Source organism: Erpetoichthys calabaricus, chromosome 9 (assembly GCF_900747795.2).
Source record: "Erpetoichthys calabaricus chromosome 9, fErpCal1.3, whole genome shotgun sequence".
Lineage (NCBI taxonomy): Eukaryota > Metazoa > Chordata > Cladistia > Polypteriformes > Polypteridae > Erpetoichthys > Erpetoichthys calabaricus.
The window spans coordinates 72,877,191-72,892,552 of record NC_041402.2 but is presented as its reverse complement, the minus strand read 5'-3'; the positions used below and the strand labels follow the sequence as shown (position 1 = coordinate 72,892,552).

The 15,362-nt window shown below is 36.2% G+C and overlaps 1 protein-coding gene and 1 long non-coding RNA gene across 29 annotated transcripts in view; one reads left to right on the top strand and one right to left on the bottom strand.

Annotated features, from left to right (window-relative positions):
- The window catches only part of cdh31 (cadherin 31), a 438,121-nt gene that overhangs the window by 175,039 nt on the left and 247,720 nt on the right, over positions 1 to 15,362 (bottom strand). For 2 of the 28 annotated variants that reach the window (XM_051932037.1, XM_051932031.1), the window contains exons 3-5: positions 14,946 to 15,175; positions 14,619 to 14,747; positions 14,319 to 14,474 (exon numbers count right to left, since the gene is read on the bottom strand). The exons of 10 other annotated variants lie outside the window; for them this stretch is intronic. In XM_051932037.1, coding sequence (XP_051787997.1) covers positions 14,319 to 14,474; positions 14,619 to 14,747; positions 14,946 to 15,175 — 515 coding nt within the window. Of the gene's footprint in view, positions 1 to 2,122; positions 2,254 to 3,264; positions 3,484 to 3,695; positions 3,924 to 4,253; positions 4,397 to 9,496; positions 9,742 to 10,761; positions 10,948 to 11,218; positions 11,348 to 13,578; positions 13,752 to 14,086; positions 14,232 to 14,318; positions 14,475 to 14,618; positions 14,748 to 14,945; positions 15,176 to 15,362 lie in introns of all 28 variants that reach the window. 16 more of the 28 variants (XR_007935859.1, XM_051932043.1, XM_051932042.1 and 13 more) reach the window with 16 other exon arrangements.
- The window catches only part of LOC127529178 (uncharacterized), a 412,696-nt gene that overhangs the window by 202,081 nt on the left and 195,253 nt on the right, over positions 1 to 15,362 (top strand). The gene's annotated exons all lie outside the window — the stretch shown is intronic.

The following is a 15,362-nucleotide window of genomic DNA, read 5'->3' as shown; positions in this document are numbered from 1 at the left end:
CGACTTTTGTCGACAGGAGGGGTTGAAGGCGAATGTCGACAAAAGTCGACATCCAGGGATAGGGGGTGACAATCCGCTGTTAATGGCGACAAATCTCACTGTCACGTCACAGGCATTCCCTCTGTGCTTGGAGGAATGCTAGACTCGTTGACTCGGCAAATAAACATTGCGTGTGTGTGAGTTGCGAAATGTAAACAAAGGCAAGATGGCACCGACATGTGAAAAGGCAGCGAAGCAAGTGCAGAAAAGAAAACACTCGGCAGACGATGTTTTGCGCATTATCGTGGAGTCAGACTCTTGATTTTTCAGAATCAGATTTTATTGGCAGTGATCAGGAGATCGAGCAAGAGAGTTAGAAGCAGGCATCAGCTGATCAGACACCAGCCGATGCCGCGCGAGCGGATCTGCTGCCAGTTGAGTGCCTTTGCGCAGCCGATGCATCAACGGCAAGGTTCGCATGGGATAAATACACAGACATTGATCCGTTGAGAGCCGATCTGGCTACCGGAGTTTACAAGACGGCATGGCTTGCTGTTGGACACGACAGATCACCAGCTGCTGTAGTTCAGGCTGCTCTCTCCTGATGCTGCTTTTCAGCTACTGTCAGACGAGACAAACAGGTAGGCAGAGATTTTTTTTGAATCGCGGGCTACGTTTGCATCGCATTCTCGTTTTTCAAAGTGGAAACCCACAACGAAAGATGAGATGAAGCGCGCTGTGGCATTACAAATAGAGATGGGACAGAACTGGTGATATAACTTCAGGGAGCATTGGTCCAAACGTGTTTTGTCCCCTGGTGGCTTAGGTATGTGCTGCTGCAAAGTTTTATTCACTTCTGTAATAAACAGAAGCAAATCCCATGGGGTGAGCGAGGCTAGAATGCCATACCTAAAGTTCATAAAGTTTCAGAAGATGAAGAGGTGACAATATGGTTTTCATGCAGGCAGAAAACTTGGTGGCAGTGGCATGGCACGATGGCAAATGGGTGACTTGTCTCTCTACAGTACACACTAACAATATATGTTAGAAAGTGCAGCAACAGACAATTGAAAAAATAGGCACCAAAGCAACACATATTGTGAGGAGTGCAATGTGGCAATGACTGAAATTGGCTGCTTTGAGCGAGATCAGACTTTGCTGTGTAAAATGTGATATGTATGTGAAATCATAGAGTATGCAGGCTCATACAACATGCAAGACAGTAACATTTGTCAAAAGTAAATATTTTTTGTTGATTTGATATGTTAAACAATTGCTTTGTGTTCTATTTTAAAAAATGTTACTTTTTGGAAAAATTCAGCCCTGGGAGAAAAGAAACAAAAAAAAAAATTAGCCCTAAAAGAGTTAAATGACAAATTATGTGATTAAAGTGGAAATTGAGAGATTAAATTTGACATGGGGTAATTTTTTCTAGACTGTGTCCCTATTTTTTTTTTTCCTCTTCTCTGTACCCTAAGCAGCTTTCATATGACACTCAGACGGTGGGCTACTACTCGCCTTTTCATGGCAACTTTGATATGACAACTTTATATTTCAGGCACTATGTGACTTTGTGAACTTGAGCTTGAGTTTCTCCAGCACTCTGTCACTCGATCAACTTCCTTTTGTTGTTTATACCACTGTTTAAACTAACAAGTTTTTCCTTGCCTCCACTTGGTATTCACTGAAATTCTTCTATTTCTCCCCCTGTGCTTTTGCCATTGCCTTTTCACAGAACGCCGAGCTTAAGGGCTATTTATATGGATTTGCATATTCAAAGAGGCACAATTCTGGGAGGAGTTGGGGAGTGGCAGCAGGTGTGTGCACGCGCGTTACTTTTCATGCTAACCAGGATTTACGTGGAAGTTGGGGAATGCAGAGATTTATTTATCTGGATTTTTTTGTGTGTGTCTGAACATTTCCACTTTAGTCCGTACGCCATGTTTTAGTGTGAATTCTACACACACCGTTATGCATGAGGCCCAAGAGGTTTCCGGATTTTTTCCATTCCACAATTGTAACTATTTAAAATTTTTCCTTCAACACAAAGTTTACAGAAATTTAAGGGGTCTGAATACATTTTTCTAGAATCTGTTTAGTTTTACACCTATTTCTTTATAGAGAAAAATATTGTATAGCTAACCTGATCTTCCTCACCACCACCCTCTTCATCATAATAGAATACATTGTCACGAATATCCTCCTCTGGAAGTAATGGATCCTTTTTCACCTTTCTCTTTCTTCTAAGCAACATGAGCAACAGAAGTAAAAGAACTACAAAAGGGAAAAAAAAAACAACCACCACATTGTCAAATGTTAATATGCTCCTTTACAACACTATGGAACACAAAATTACAACTATTTAAAACATACCCTTGAAAAAGGAGTTATTCATAATGACCCATCAAATGGGGATACACAGCCAAAGTTTATTGCAGAATTTTTTTTTTTTTTTTCGGTTCGATGTTAACCAGCATGGAGAATTCCAACCGACAAATATGCATGAAGCCGGAAAGGCAAAATGTATCAAATTGTTTTCTCTGACAGAGTTAAATATGCCAGGTTCATAACCAGAATATGATGACTACACTTGTTTAACAAACTTCCACTTCTAAAATATATATCTGAAGTAAACTCCAGAGGATGCCTCCAAAGAGATAAAAATGGACACCCTTTATCCACCCTCACTCTGCTGTTTGGAAAAACTGTTCATAACTTTTTAAATATATATCTTTATAGTATCCAAAATCTCTGTAATGCATATTCACATTGTTCAAAGAGTAGTACAACTTTCAATGATAGCTAAAGTGCATTAGCTACAGCCTTTGTATCAATCTTTGATCAGTGTAAATGCTGTTTAGTCTCTAAGGAACACAGATTTAAAAAGATAGTACCATATTAGCTTTTTCCAGAAAGAAATCAGTAAATTCTCACAATTAAGACTAGTAAGAATTGCCCCCATGAAGAGTGCAGACATACCAGAATTCTAAGTGGTCAAAACACACTACTTGTAGTCAATGGCCCAATTATAGCAAATTTTGTAAAACAGCCATTTTAATTATTAAAAAACACTGAGAAATGTATCTTGCAAAATAACTGTATAAATAGAAGTCACTGATTAAGAAGCATTTAAGTTTTCCTGCAGTGGAAAAAAAAAAAAGTGTCAATTTAAAGCTACATGTCACAAAATCCTATTTTTTCAACATTGTATTAATTTGTATGATTAATGCTGTATCAGTGCATGCTCCTAAACTATGAAAGAAAATTAGCCTTCAATATACTTACTCAATAGGGCAAGGATTGCACCCAAAATAGCCAAAACAGCTGGCAGTCCAATACCAGCTTCGTCTGTCCTGGGACAACGGAATTCAGCCCCTGTGCAGTCACACACAGTTACTTTCAAGGTAGTGTCCTGGTTTTTGTTTCCATTGTCATATGCTCGAATAATAACATCATATTCGCCAGGTGGTAGCTGGGTTGTCATAGAAAGAATGATTTTGTTCTCTGTAATAAACCAAGAATTAAAATAACTAAATGCATGTGCATTTATACATATTGAAATTTGCCAGTGCATGCTCTTGTTTCTGTAGAGTAAAATGGTATATTGCATTTCTGACACTTTTCTGTACTACTAAAGTTTTGTCAGATAATTTACATTGTACTCTACATTTTCCTAAGCCACACACACAAACCCCAGAATTAAATATTTTAATTACCTGCATCATTCATGCTGACAGTCCAGTTCCTCCTGGCTTCACGCAACAGTTCAGCCCTGAAGGGTCCAGCATTTCCCACAGAATCCGGATCAACAACAGAAAATTCCTGAGGTGGAGGTTTCTGGTTACAAAAGCGCACGTCACCCACAACGTCCACCACTGGACCATTATCATTTACATCTTCCAATACGAGCACAAGAGTTCCTGTACCTGTTGCTGGAGGATTAGCTGTAAAACATAAAATAGGAACATTTATCAATTAAACTTAATTTCCTCTTCAGTCAAAGAAAGCAATGTGTGTGGCAACATATCTTTGTAGAATTCTGGGCCACTTAGCTTATTTTTAAATACAGAAATGGTTCTAAATTGGCAAGCTATGCCCCAAGCCAATAAGCACTTATAACTAACCACTCCTTTTTGGATAGTAAAAGTTGTATTGTTTTTTTTATAACCTGGTTGCAAGAAATCTGGTAAATAAGGTATCACTGACAAGTGCCTGAACATTGACAGGATACCAACCAATTATTATAATGATTATTCTGCCAGTAGGAATATTACCATTGTCATAAGCATATATGAGTGCTGTATATTTATCATTTTTCACAAAGGAAGACTCTCTATCCATTTCTTGCTTGACAGTAATCATTCCAGAGTCTTTGTCCACATTCAACCATCCTGCAGGATCATTACCAATACGGTATCTGATTAAAAAAAAAAAGTAGGGAGAAATAAAAAATTAAAAAAAAATAGCAACATATCCTTGATATGAAAAGAACAGAAGAGTAAGAAATACATACCCTACACCTTAAACTAGATAAAGTAGGAAAACATCTATGGGCTTACACACACTGTTAACATGCATCATGTACAAGTTTCTGCTTACAATCCACAAATTTCATTTGGGTGACATCTCAGCCCCAGTCTTTATCTGGGACTCATCCCAAGCAAAAGGCTTCAAGTTTGCAGGTGATGTTATCAAATTCAGTATTGTTTTGACGTTACCAAACTGAGGTAAATAGCATGATTTTAAGTTTACTTGCTGTACAATCTTTTTTCAATTTCATAATGGGGGTGGGGTGGGGGGGAGAAACCCCTACAATTCTTGTGTGACAAATAAACAGTTTGTTGGGGGTGGGCTTTGTACACTTAGAGGGAATCAGAGAAAAAAAAAAAAAAAGGTATGGGGATTGGACTGCTGAGGACTGGGGCAAAGTCATTTTCTCTGATGGGGCATCCGGAGAAGAAAAGGTGAGCGCTGCCATCAGTCCTGTGTCATGCCAACAGTAAAGCATCCCAAGACCATTCATGTGTGGGGTTACTTCTCAGCCAAGGAAGTGGACTCACTCACAATTTTGCCTAAGAACACAGCCATGAATAAAGAATACCAGTATTCTCCAAGAACAACTTCTCCCAACCATCCAAGTACAGTTTGGTGACAAACTGCGCCTTTTCCAGCATGATGGACCACTGTGCCATAAAGGCAAAAGGGATAACTAAGTGGCTAGGGGAACAAAACATTGAAATTTAGGGTCCAAGGCCAGGAAACGCCCCAGACCTTAATCCTATTGAGAACTTGTGGTCAGTCCTCAAGAGGCGGGTGGACAAACAAAAACCCACAAACTGACAAACTCCAAGCATTGATTATACAAGAATGGGCTGCCATCAGTTACGATTTGGCCCAGAAGTTGATTGACAGCGTGCCAGGGCAAATTGCAGAGGTCTTGGAAAAGGGGCAACACTGCAAATATTGAGACTGTGCATAAACTTAATGTAATTGTCAATAAAAGCCTTTGAAACTTCTGAAATGCTTGTAGTTATACTTCAGTATACCATAGAAAATCTAACGAAAAGATCTAAAAAAGCTGAAGCAGCAAACCCACACAAATATTGGTTTTCACATTCTCAAAACTTTTGTCCACGACTGCAGAATATGGTCCTCATTGGACCACTTTATTAACCAAACCAGGTGTATTTTGCTGAATATTTACGGATATTTTGTATTGAGTAGCTGAAAATACACAGCTAAAATACATGCAAAAAATACAAATCTGCCATCTGAAAATTATGAAAATCCTGTAAGCCCTTGCTCCATTTAATGTGCTTTTGCTATCGACTGCCTGTATAATAGAGTAGTTAAATGACTAATTCTGCTTTAACATTAAGTGCACAAATTCCTCCCAACTAGAGATGCATCCCATTTGCACCTTTTACTATTCAAACATGTTATATGTGCTTTCCACAGTTTACCAAATTAAAACATTACTTTGGCTTTATAAAAAGCGCGCACACACACTGACATTTTTTGTATTTACAAATTTCAACAATGAAAGTTTTAGAAGGCCTTCTAACTACATGTTTCTGATATGAGTTAACATAATTGCAATATAACATATCACTTCAATGCATTTTAATTTGTAATTAAATATGGAGGTGCTTGTTATTACAATTGTTCCTATATTAGTACATGTGGGTAGTCCACATGGTTTGAAATTTGCCTCCTCTTTTGCCAGTGTAGAGTTTCCACTGGATCTTCAGGTTTCTTTCTGCATCCCAAAGAGATGCAGATTACAATACTGGATGTCTGCCTTAAATCGACAAACCAGTACATTTAAAAATATGATCTTTGCCTCAAAGCTTCCCAAACACACCAGAGTATTGTTTTTTAAAATTTGTTATCCACTCTGAAATTGTAAATACAGATTTCTCCTATTGTTCATGTAGTGTTTATGAGCCAAGGTCTCGGTCAGTGGAACAACAAAACAAACTGACTTGTAATACTTAAAACAGTTGTACTTTGTCCACAAATGACTATAAAACCTCAGAAAATACAAAAAAGGGAGCCCTGCCAAAATGAAACAAAATATCCAAGTGTTTCAAATAAAACAGTACTAATCAGTTCATGCACTAAAGATGGAAAAGGATTCTCAAAAAAAAAACTAGTAACAGCAGGCAAAACTGAAGTCCATGTCTAAACGTGAAAATCACCCATCAGTGTTTGAAAACCTGTTTTCCCCCATATCCATATTGCATCACAAGACCAAATTTCTCAGATTTACACACACTGTACAGCATTTTCAAAATAATTCACTCTCTGTGGTCAAAAATACCACTTCAGTATGCAAGGAGAAAATGAATAAAAAACTGATGTGTTAAATGTGTTAGTAAAGTCACACCTGTTTGTATGTGGGAGTGTACTCTGTTCGAAGGTTGGTTCTGGTCCACTACATTCACCTTTTCCCCCCTTATACATTTCAATTATTGTTAATTTGCACCTGTGTCTGCACTGCTTGTCACTAAATATCAATATTTGGATAAGATAAAGGAAGCAAACTCCACAGAAATGTGAATTACAAATACACTAAAGCTTTTAAAGCTATGACAAAAAACAACAAAAACCACACACAATTCCTGAATCTTTTATAGCTGAAACTGAATGGGTATGTTGCTGGTACTGCACTTGAAATGTGTAGATAACAGTCTCCGGGGATTGTGATTGAACACCTGATGCACGATTTGTAAAAATGCACGCCGCAATGCTTCAAAGTTATACCAGTTGTATACTTACAAATCAAACATAGCATAGAGTACTTCAGCAAACACGTCATTCTCAATAGAATCAAAACTGATCAGAATCCGACTCCAGGCCTTAAGATTCTGTATCACTAGCATTCTGTGACTTTTCTAGGATAGCCTCAACTATATGCGTTTTTTTTTATTTATTTTTTGTTTTTTAAACATTTCCCTTGTACAAACAAACAGTCTTATTGGGGGTTACCACAACACTTCCCATGCACTCTCCCAGAAGCTTGAGTAGCTGTGTATAAAGATGGGCTGATGAACATGCAATATATTTCCTGCCTTTTACACACAGATGTAACATGTCCATGATTGGTCATTCATATTATAACTATATATCATTGGAATGCTCTCATATGTGCCTCTACGTAGGTGGAATCATTGATAAAAGCTGGTTCACTCAGCTGTGAAGCACTGCTTGCCGTGGCAATGTGTGTATAAATCGCTTATTTTACTAATGAAACCAGACAACATGGACACACCCTTGGGTATGTAAAATATTACTGCTTTTGACCGACTTGTTTGTGTAAGTGGCAGTAAACCAACTTTGAAATATGGCACGTAAGGGCTACTACTTAAGAAATTCCCCGTACTGTATACTCAAGTTATGCACTTGAAAGCCGACATCAACATTTTCTTAAACACAGATCTAGAAATAACCATATAGCTGGTAGACACACGTAAACCACAGAGCAAATATTTAATAAACAAAATCCCAATGTAACAATCTCTCCAAGCCCTTTAAAGCTAATCTGAATTTCAAACTGCAAAAAAGTGCAAAATTTTAACTTTAGGTCAGATTAATCTCCTCAGTGGAGTTTTAACTTTATTCAATAAATGCCAAAAATAAAACTAGGATGCATTTTGCAAAAACATTTACAGTGAAACCCAGAAAAACTGATATTAGAAAGCCATTTATCCAGTTTGACAATGCAATAGATAACTTTATAGTTGATAACTAAAATGCCACTCTGAAATTCCCATCTTACTGCAAGAAAATAGTTTCAAGTAAAATGCTTTTAATTTAGGTGGTGTGCTTTACTATTAACCTTTTAGGCCTGATGGATTATCCCTTATTTTCTTGTTGACAAAATGTAATTGGATCTGATATTAGTACGAGTGATATTTTGTGAAAACCAAAACAAACTAAAGTTGTAGTACGATTCTTAATATGCATTTTGTATAAAGTTATTGTGCTCAACAGCCCACAGCTTTGTTTCAAATTGTAAAAGGGAATAAAATCCTGCATTACCTAATACAAACAGGATCTCAAAAATCACCTTTATAAAAATGACTAGTTTGTAAAAAGCATTTTTGCATTACCCATTCCTCACTCGCATCCAGTTCTGGGTAGATTAGAGATATTGCTTATCCCACCAGCATTGGGAACAAGTCGGGGATTATGATGCAGACGGTAACAATACCCTGTGACTTAATATCTAAATATTAGTTTTACTAAATCCGAGCACATCTTAGGCATTGTCTAGGACACCAGTACATTCTAAAATACAAAATTACCAAAAAAAAAAAAAAATCCATCTTAAATACTGGTAAATTAACAAGGTTTATACACACTAATAAACCGATACATTTCTTTCTAGTGGGATTGGCTACTGTTGTACATTTACTGCCTGCTCAAACCATTCCATAAGTAGCCTTCAGTTAATACAAATTGCTGCAGCAAGAATCATTACAAGATCTAGACAGCATGACCACATAATTCCTGTTCTTAAGTTGTTCCAAAGGCTTCAGGTTAACTTCAGGGTGGATTTCAAAATGCTATTTGAAAAAAAAGTTTTAAAATGAATGTATTGCTTACACACAAGTACAAGGAAAGATGCCACTTGAGTTCCAGCTTTTATAACCAGGCTGAAGCCATCTTACTACTTTAGGTCCATAAAACTGCTAATGAACTGTGCATATTGCATCTCTGTTAACCATTTGTATAACATTACTACAATTATGTACCCTAGCTAATCCTCCTCTATTCCGTTTGCTATTGTAGCATATTGTGCCACTTCTTTACATCTAGGCCATTTTCCTGCTCATGGGAAAGACATCTGGAATGCTGGGAGCCTTGGAATCAAAGGATGAAAATGTCATGGCATCAGATTAGCCAGCCCAGTATAGACTTATCCATGGTGACTCCTGGGCTTTGTAAAGTACATTAAATCTGTACAGCACTCCAAACCCAATGTTTGAAACACAGTAAAACAATTACTTACGATACTGTCTGCTTCATTTCTATGTCTGGGTCTTTTGCTTGGTAAGTTGTTATGAAAGTGTTCAAAGGCACATCTTCTTTAACAGGAACAGACAGCGTTGGTGGGCTGAAAATTGGAGCCTCGTTGACATCCTCTACTGTCACTGTAAGTGTAGCTGTGGAAGTTGGTGAAGGAGTGGAAAATGGAACCTCATTTTCAACTGTGATTAGTAGTATATATTGTCGCTTGGCTTCAAAATCAAGACCCTATTGAGGGATATAAATGAATTATTAAATGAATGAATTTTACATATTATATAAAAAAAAAAGTTGACAACATTGACAACTAGTACTGCTTACATGGTGCATAAACAAAGGGCTAAAATATAATTGTTATTATATTTTGATTTATTCAGTACACCTCAATCTGAACTTGAGGATTTTACTATGTGTTTTTCTGGTTTTCCATTTCAATTATGCTTTGGCTATAGCACATCCCTGCAGTAGTAGTGTTAAGTATTTATGAAATCTGCCTGTACTCTTAATAGGTGTGCAGATAATACACAAAAAAACTTCTGAAGACAAATTGACTTGATGCTGTTAGAAATGGTTTAGCACAATCGTCCCCATTATGAATTGATCTGAATTAATGCAGGACTTTGAGACATAAAGCTATCCCTGAAGAAAAAAAAAAAAAAAAAAAAAAAAAAAGCCATTTTTCTGGATTTTATATTGTGGTTATGCAGTGGTTAACACTGATGCCTCAACTGGCAGCTTTTGTTCAAATCCAATCATGGCCTCCACACTCCAACTTCCTACTTATTCCAATAGAGAACTGGAAGAATCAGAAAAATTGTATGTATGTATAGATAGATAGATGTATAGATAAATAGGAGATAGATAGATAGATACTTTATTAATCCCAATGGGAAATTCACATGCATCTTATTGTAAAACATGAAACAGAAGTGAGGCTTTTGAAAAAGTATTTTCAGATGAACAGCTAATTTCAAGTGCATAGCAAAAATGACCCTTGATGGGAAAAACTGTTGCAACACAGAGCATCTATAAATAACTATAGGATGATTAAACACAAGTACATTTATAAGTCTTCTTAATCCAATTTAAATCAAAACATATGAAATGGTTTTAAGATTACTGAAGCACTAGAGCAATGTTGTCAAGCATCCAAAGCTGCAAGATGGCATTTTTCAGGTTTAAAAACTGCCACAAATCACAGAATCTAGAGCAAATGGAAAGGTAGTGTGAATTCCTTACTCTACTTACCTTAATAGTTTTAACAATTCCATCATTACTATCTGGATCTGTAGTAATGCCAAAGTTGCCTCCATCATTCCCTTTAACAATACGATATTTGGCATTCCAAGCTGGCGTGTGAGGCTCATCGTTATCTGTCACCATCAGCCTCACAACCTCAAAGTCCACAGCATTTTCTGGTACACTTCTATTATACTGCCAAAGCAAATAGAAGCATTACTAAAATTCCAACTCTAACATTTACCCCAATTATGAGAGTTGTATCAGTGTCACAAAATAATACCACACAAGGTTTATATTTATGTATTAAAAAAAGGTTGCTAAGAGCAACATATTTAAATAAAACAATTTGACAGTGATATGTATTCTAAATGATTACATGTTCTAGATGTAATAGACCAAATGCACATAATTCAATACACATTAAGTTTCTAGACCGCTATTCTGCCAAGGTAAACACACTTACATTTGTTGGATTAAACTGTGGAGCATTATCATTTTGGTCTAGAACAGTGATGGAAGCAGTAGCAGTATTTGAGAGTCCTTCTCCATTCATATCTGCAACTTGGAGTATTAGTGTATATTCACTCACTTTCTGAAATTGGCAAGCAAACAAAAAATATTAAATGACTGCCTTAAAAAGAGGGTTAAAATTTTTTTTTTTTTTTTTAACCACACACATAAAACTCAGTCTACTATCACTTGGAACACCGCAGCATCCATTTCCATAAAAAGGAATTAAAGCATTTACAGAAAACAAGGAAAGGCGCTGTATTAATATATTAACTGACAGGTAAAATAAAAAGCGCAAAACACCATATTTTAAGTGATATAGAATCTAAATTAAACTATCATAAAAAAACTGATATAAAAAAGTGGGGACTTATTAACATACATTTTTAAACACTTTTACATTTTTAGTTGGAATTATTTTCTTTGGTTTCACTAATTCTTTGGCTTAACCACTACCTATTTAACTGGGCGTGGAAAGATTAATGTGAAAACCAGCACTTTCAGTGTTTAAAGAGGATATTGCCAATTATTTGTGCTGCGCCGCAAAAAGTAGAGAGGACAACCAGATTCTTGACCAATGAGACACTGAAGCATGTATGGTGGACTGAATACTTGTAGAAGTGATTCCATTGTAATGTTATGACTTGAGAATGAACTATGCAATATAAGGGCATTTATCAAGGTAATTATGATCAAGAAATCTGAAGAGCAAGCAAAGCAATCCATCATTAATAGTTCATCTTCAAGCAGGGAAATGAGGAGCAAGTGTTAAATTTTCATTCTTTCACAAATTACATCCTGGTCATTGTACAAAATACATATGCATGGGTTTCCTCCACACCTCTGTCTTTCCTTCTAAAGGCAAACAGGTTGGGTAAAAGGGCAATTCCAAACTCTTCTTGTGCAAGTGTAATGTGGGGACATGGGTGTAGGTGTGAGTGAGACTTGCACCTTGAACAAAGTGATTTCCTGCCATGCACACTGCTACCAGGATGGGCTCAAGCCCCTGTGGCATTGAATTAAATTGGCTTGAGAGTTGTGTTTAATTTTACCCAATACATTGCAGGAACTAATCTGTTTTATATAGAATTAAAACCATAATAATTTTATGGTTTGTTGTTTAATGAAAATGCATTTATAGAACAGATTTTTTGCCACACTGGAGAACCAAGGTTACTATTCATAAAACCTAAAGCACTTCATACACATCTTTGATCCATCTGTTTTCTGAACCTGCTTTTTGCAGTGGTTCTCTTAACAGTGTATCTTTGGTCACTGTCTAGATCCACCACAAAAAATTCAGCAGTTCATTTTCTACCAAAGAGGTACATATTTAATCCAGCACATACTATGGCAAAATCATCCTTCAGTCAAATGTTGCTGAAATGCACACCAATGACAGGATGATATAAGCATCATACTTGACAGTGAGAGACAAGACTGATTGATGTGTGCAGTTTTATATTTTTCAGGAAAAATTTCAGCTTGTTTCTTGATATCACAAAAACCTTCACCACTTATAGTACTTCGAGGCAACACTTGACAAATGTAAACCTTATAGACATGGGGTAGGTTTTAACTCCCAAGCATTTTTCAACCAGGCCAACTATCTTTCCACATTCCAATAAAGACCTTTTGTTGAATGTCTTTAAAAATGCTGAGCCACCATTGTCTTTAGCCAGCTTCTATGACTATTTCAGAATATTGCATTTGTTTCAAATGTTTTTACCTAAATGCAAAAAGAACAGCATAGTCTAGACAACACTTGAGGCTGGAGGAATGTTCAAGGTGGTTCAAGCGATTCCTCACAGTATATATGCTTATTCAGAAATCATCTCCATTATGAGGCTCTATTCAATTCCAAAGTCGCTACAAAACTGTGACAACTACTCTATAAACCTATAGAACTATGAGAACGCCACCCATTTCCTTTTGTAAGATCTTAAAGGTTTTAAAGAATTGTATCCACTAAATTTTTCTCATTAAAGGAAAACATCAGTTGATTTTTATTTATTAAGAAGATACTCTCTCAGCATACTTAGGCTTGAAATTAAAAAGGTGAGGAATAATTTAATCGGATGTCTGTTATACTGATGAATGATTAATATCTTCCCTGTGATATGTTAAAGTGTATAATTACTTAAAGAAATGCAATTTTTCATATCAACTGATTAAGTTTAAGTCAAATATGCGATTACTGGACACAATCCAAAAAAAAAAAAAAAAACCCACACACTGTACTCATTACAAAAAGGGCTAGAATATATTTAAAGATTCATATTTTCAAGCGTGTTAATAGGTTTACAAACTTACCTCTCTATCTAGTCCAGCTGCGATGACACTAATGGTCCCAGTATCTTGATTAATGGTAAACATTTGTGGATAGGGTACAAGTGGGGTCTGGCTCAGAATTGAAAACTTAAAAATTCCATTGTCTGTAGTAGGATCATCTTTATCAATAGCGGTTATAGTCATAACCGATGTGCCTACGAAAAGTAACATATCTTCATATTTACAGACATCTTACCCAAATTATATACAGTACTTGGTCATTTGCTTTTATTTCCTACTTCGCTCTCCATGTATAGATGAAAAGAAATAGTACCAAGACTTAACACCACCACTGAAAGCCAAGTATACAATTTCCAAAAGACTTTCAGATAAGATCAAAAATTAAATTTGCCATTAGTGTTAAAGTGAATTAACCTTCATAGTAACAGTTAAAATTGCCAAAAGACAACTGTATGTTTAAAGAATACGTATTAAATAGTTTCCATTTTACATATTTGGCAATATCAAAAATTATAATCAAACTGGATACCTGGCTGTGATCCTTCGCTTACATTTCCTACAAAGGTGTTGCTGATAAATGCAGGTTTGTTATCATTTTGATCCAGCACAATTACAGTAATTTCCATAGGATCCTCTGCTATATTCCCACTTATTGAAACAGCATGTACAGTAAGCTATAAACAAAAAAACAATCAGGAACTCAAGTTTTATGACAATCCATGCAGTACATACAAATAGTACGAGGCATGCTGGAAACTTACCAAATATTCAGACTGCTTCTCTCGGTCTAGGGGTTCAGTTACTAGTAACCAGCCACTGTCTTTATCCATTTTGAATAGTCCTGTTGGGGGTAAATCAGCACCTGGTCCAGTTATGCTATAATGTATAATGGATTCCTTCGACTTGCTGGATTTAATCTAAGGGAAATATATTCAAATATTTAGTGCAACAGAATAGTTAATAAGGCCTGTTACATTTAAATAGTTTTGCCCCTTAAAACAGCAACAGAAACTCCATTAGGAGGAGTTATTTACTGTGTTAAGGAATATGAATTTACAAACCTGCACCACTTGTTTGGGAAATGTTCCCCTTTGATTTTCAGGAATATTAATGGGGGGAATCACCCACTCTCTCTTGTGTCTTTTAAGGCCAGAAGAATGAGGAAACATCACAATATTTTGAGATTCACTCTGCAAGATAGAAAGGGTTTTAAAAAAGGTCAAATGACATGTACTGCAATCAATATATTAGACAAAATGCAAGGTTTTTTTTTTTTTTACGTTTAACACCACAAGGTTGTTAGAGGACATTTTTACTCTGTTATGCGAAGTTCAATCACCATTGTTGAAGCCATGAGTCCCAAAATTCAGATAAAGTTCACTCTCTACCTGATCATTCTGTTCATGTCCTGTGTGATGGGGTCTTTGGTATTCCACAGTGATACGGCTGGTAATTTTTTTGTTCAATGAATCCCATCCATGAATGAAAAAGCTTATATGTCCATGGTGCAATTTAACGTCACGTTTCACTTTAACTGTTCCATCCGTTTCCACTTTGAACCGATTATCATCAGAAATGAAAGGGAACCTTTTCTGATCTGTGCAGATGTCAAAACCCACTGAAAAAACAAAAGAAAAATGGGCAAGTGTCCAAAATTTGATTCAAAATTCTACTGTACTGTTTTGAAGAAAAGGACACAAAGGATGCATGTTTATATGAAAGCTTTTCTAAATTTACCCTTTTGCACTTTACCTGCGCATTTCATACTGATGAAGATAAGCAGAATGCAATTCTCAAAGCAGCTT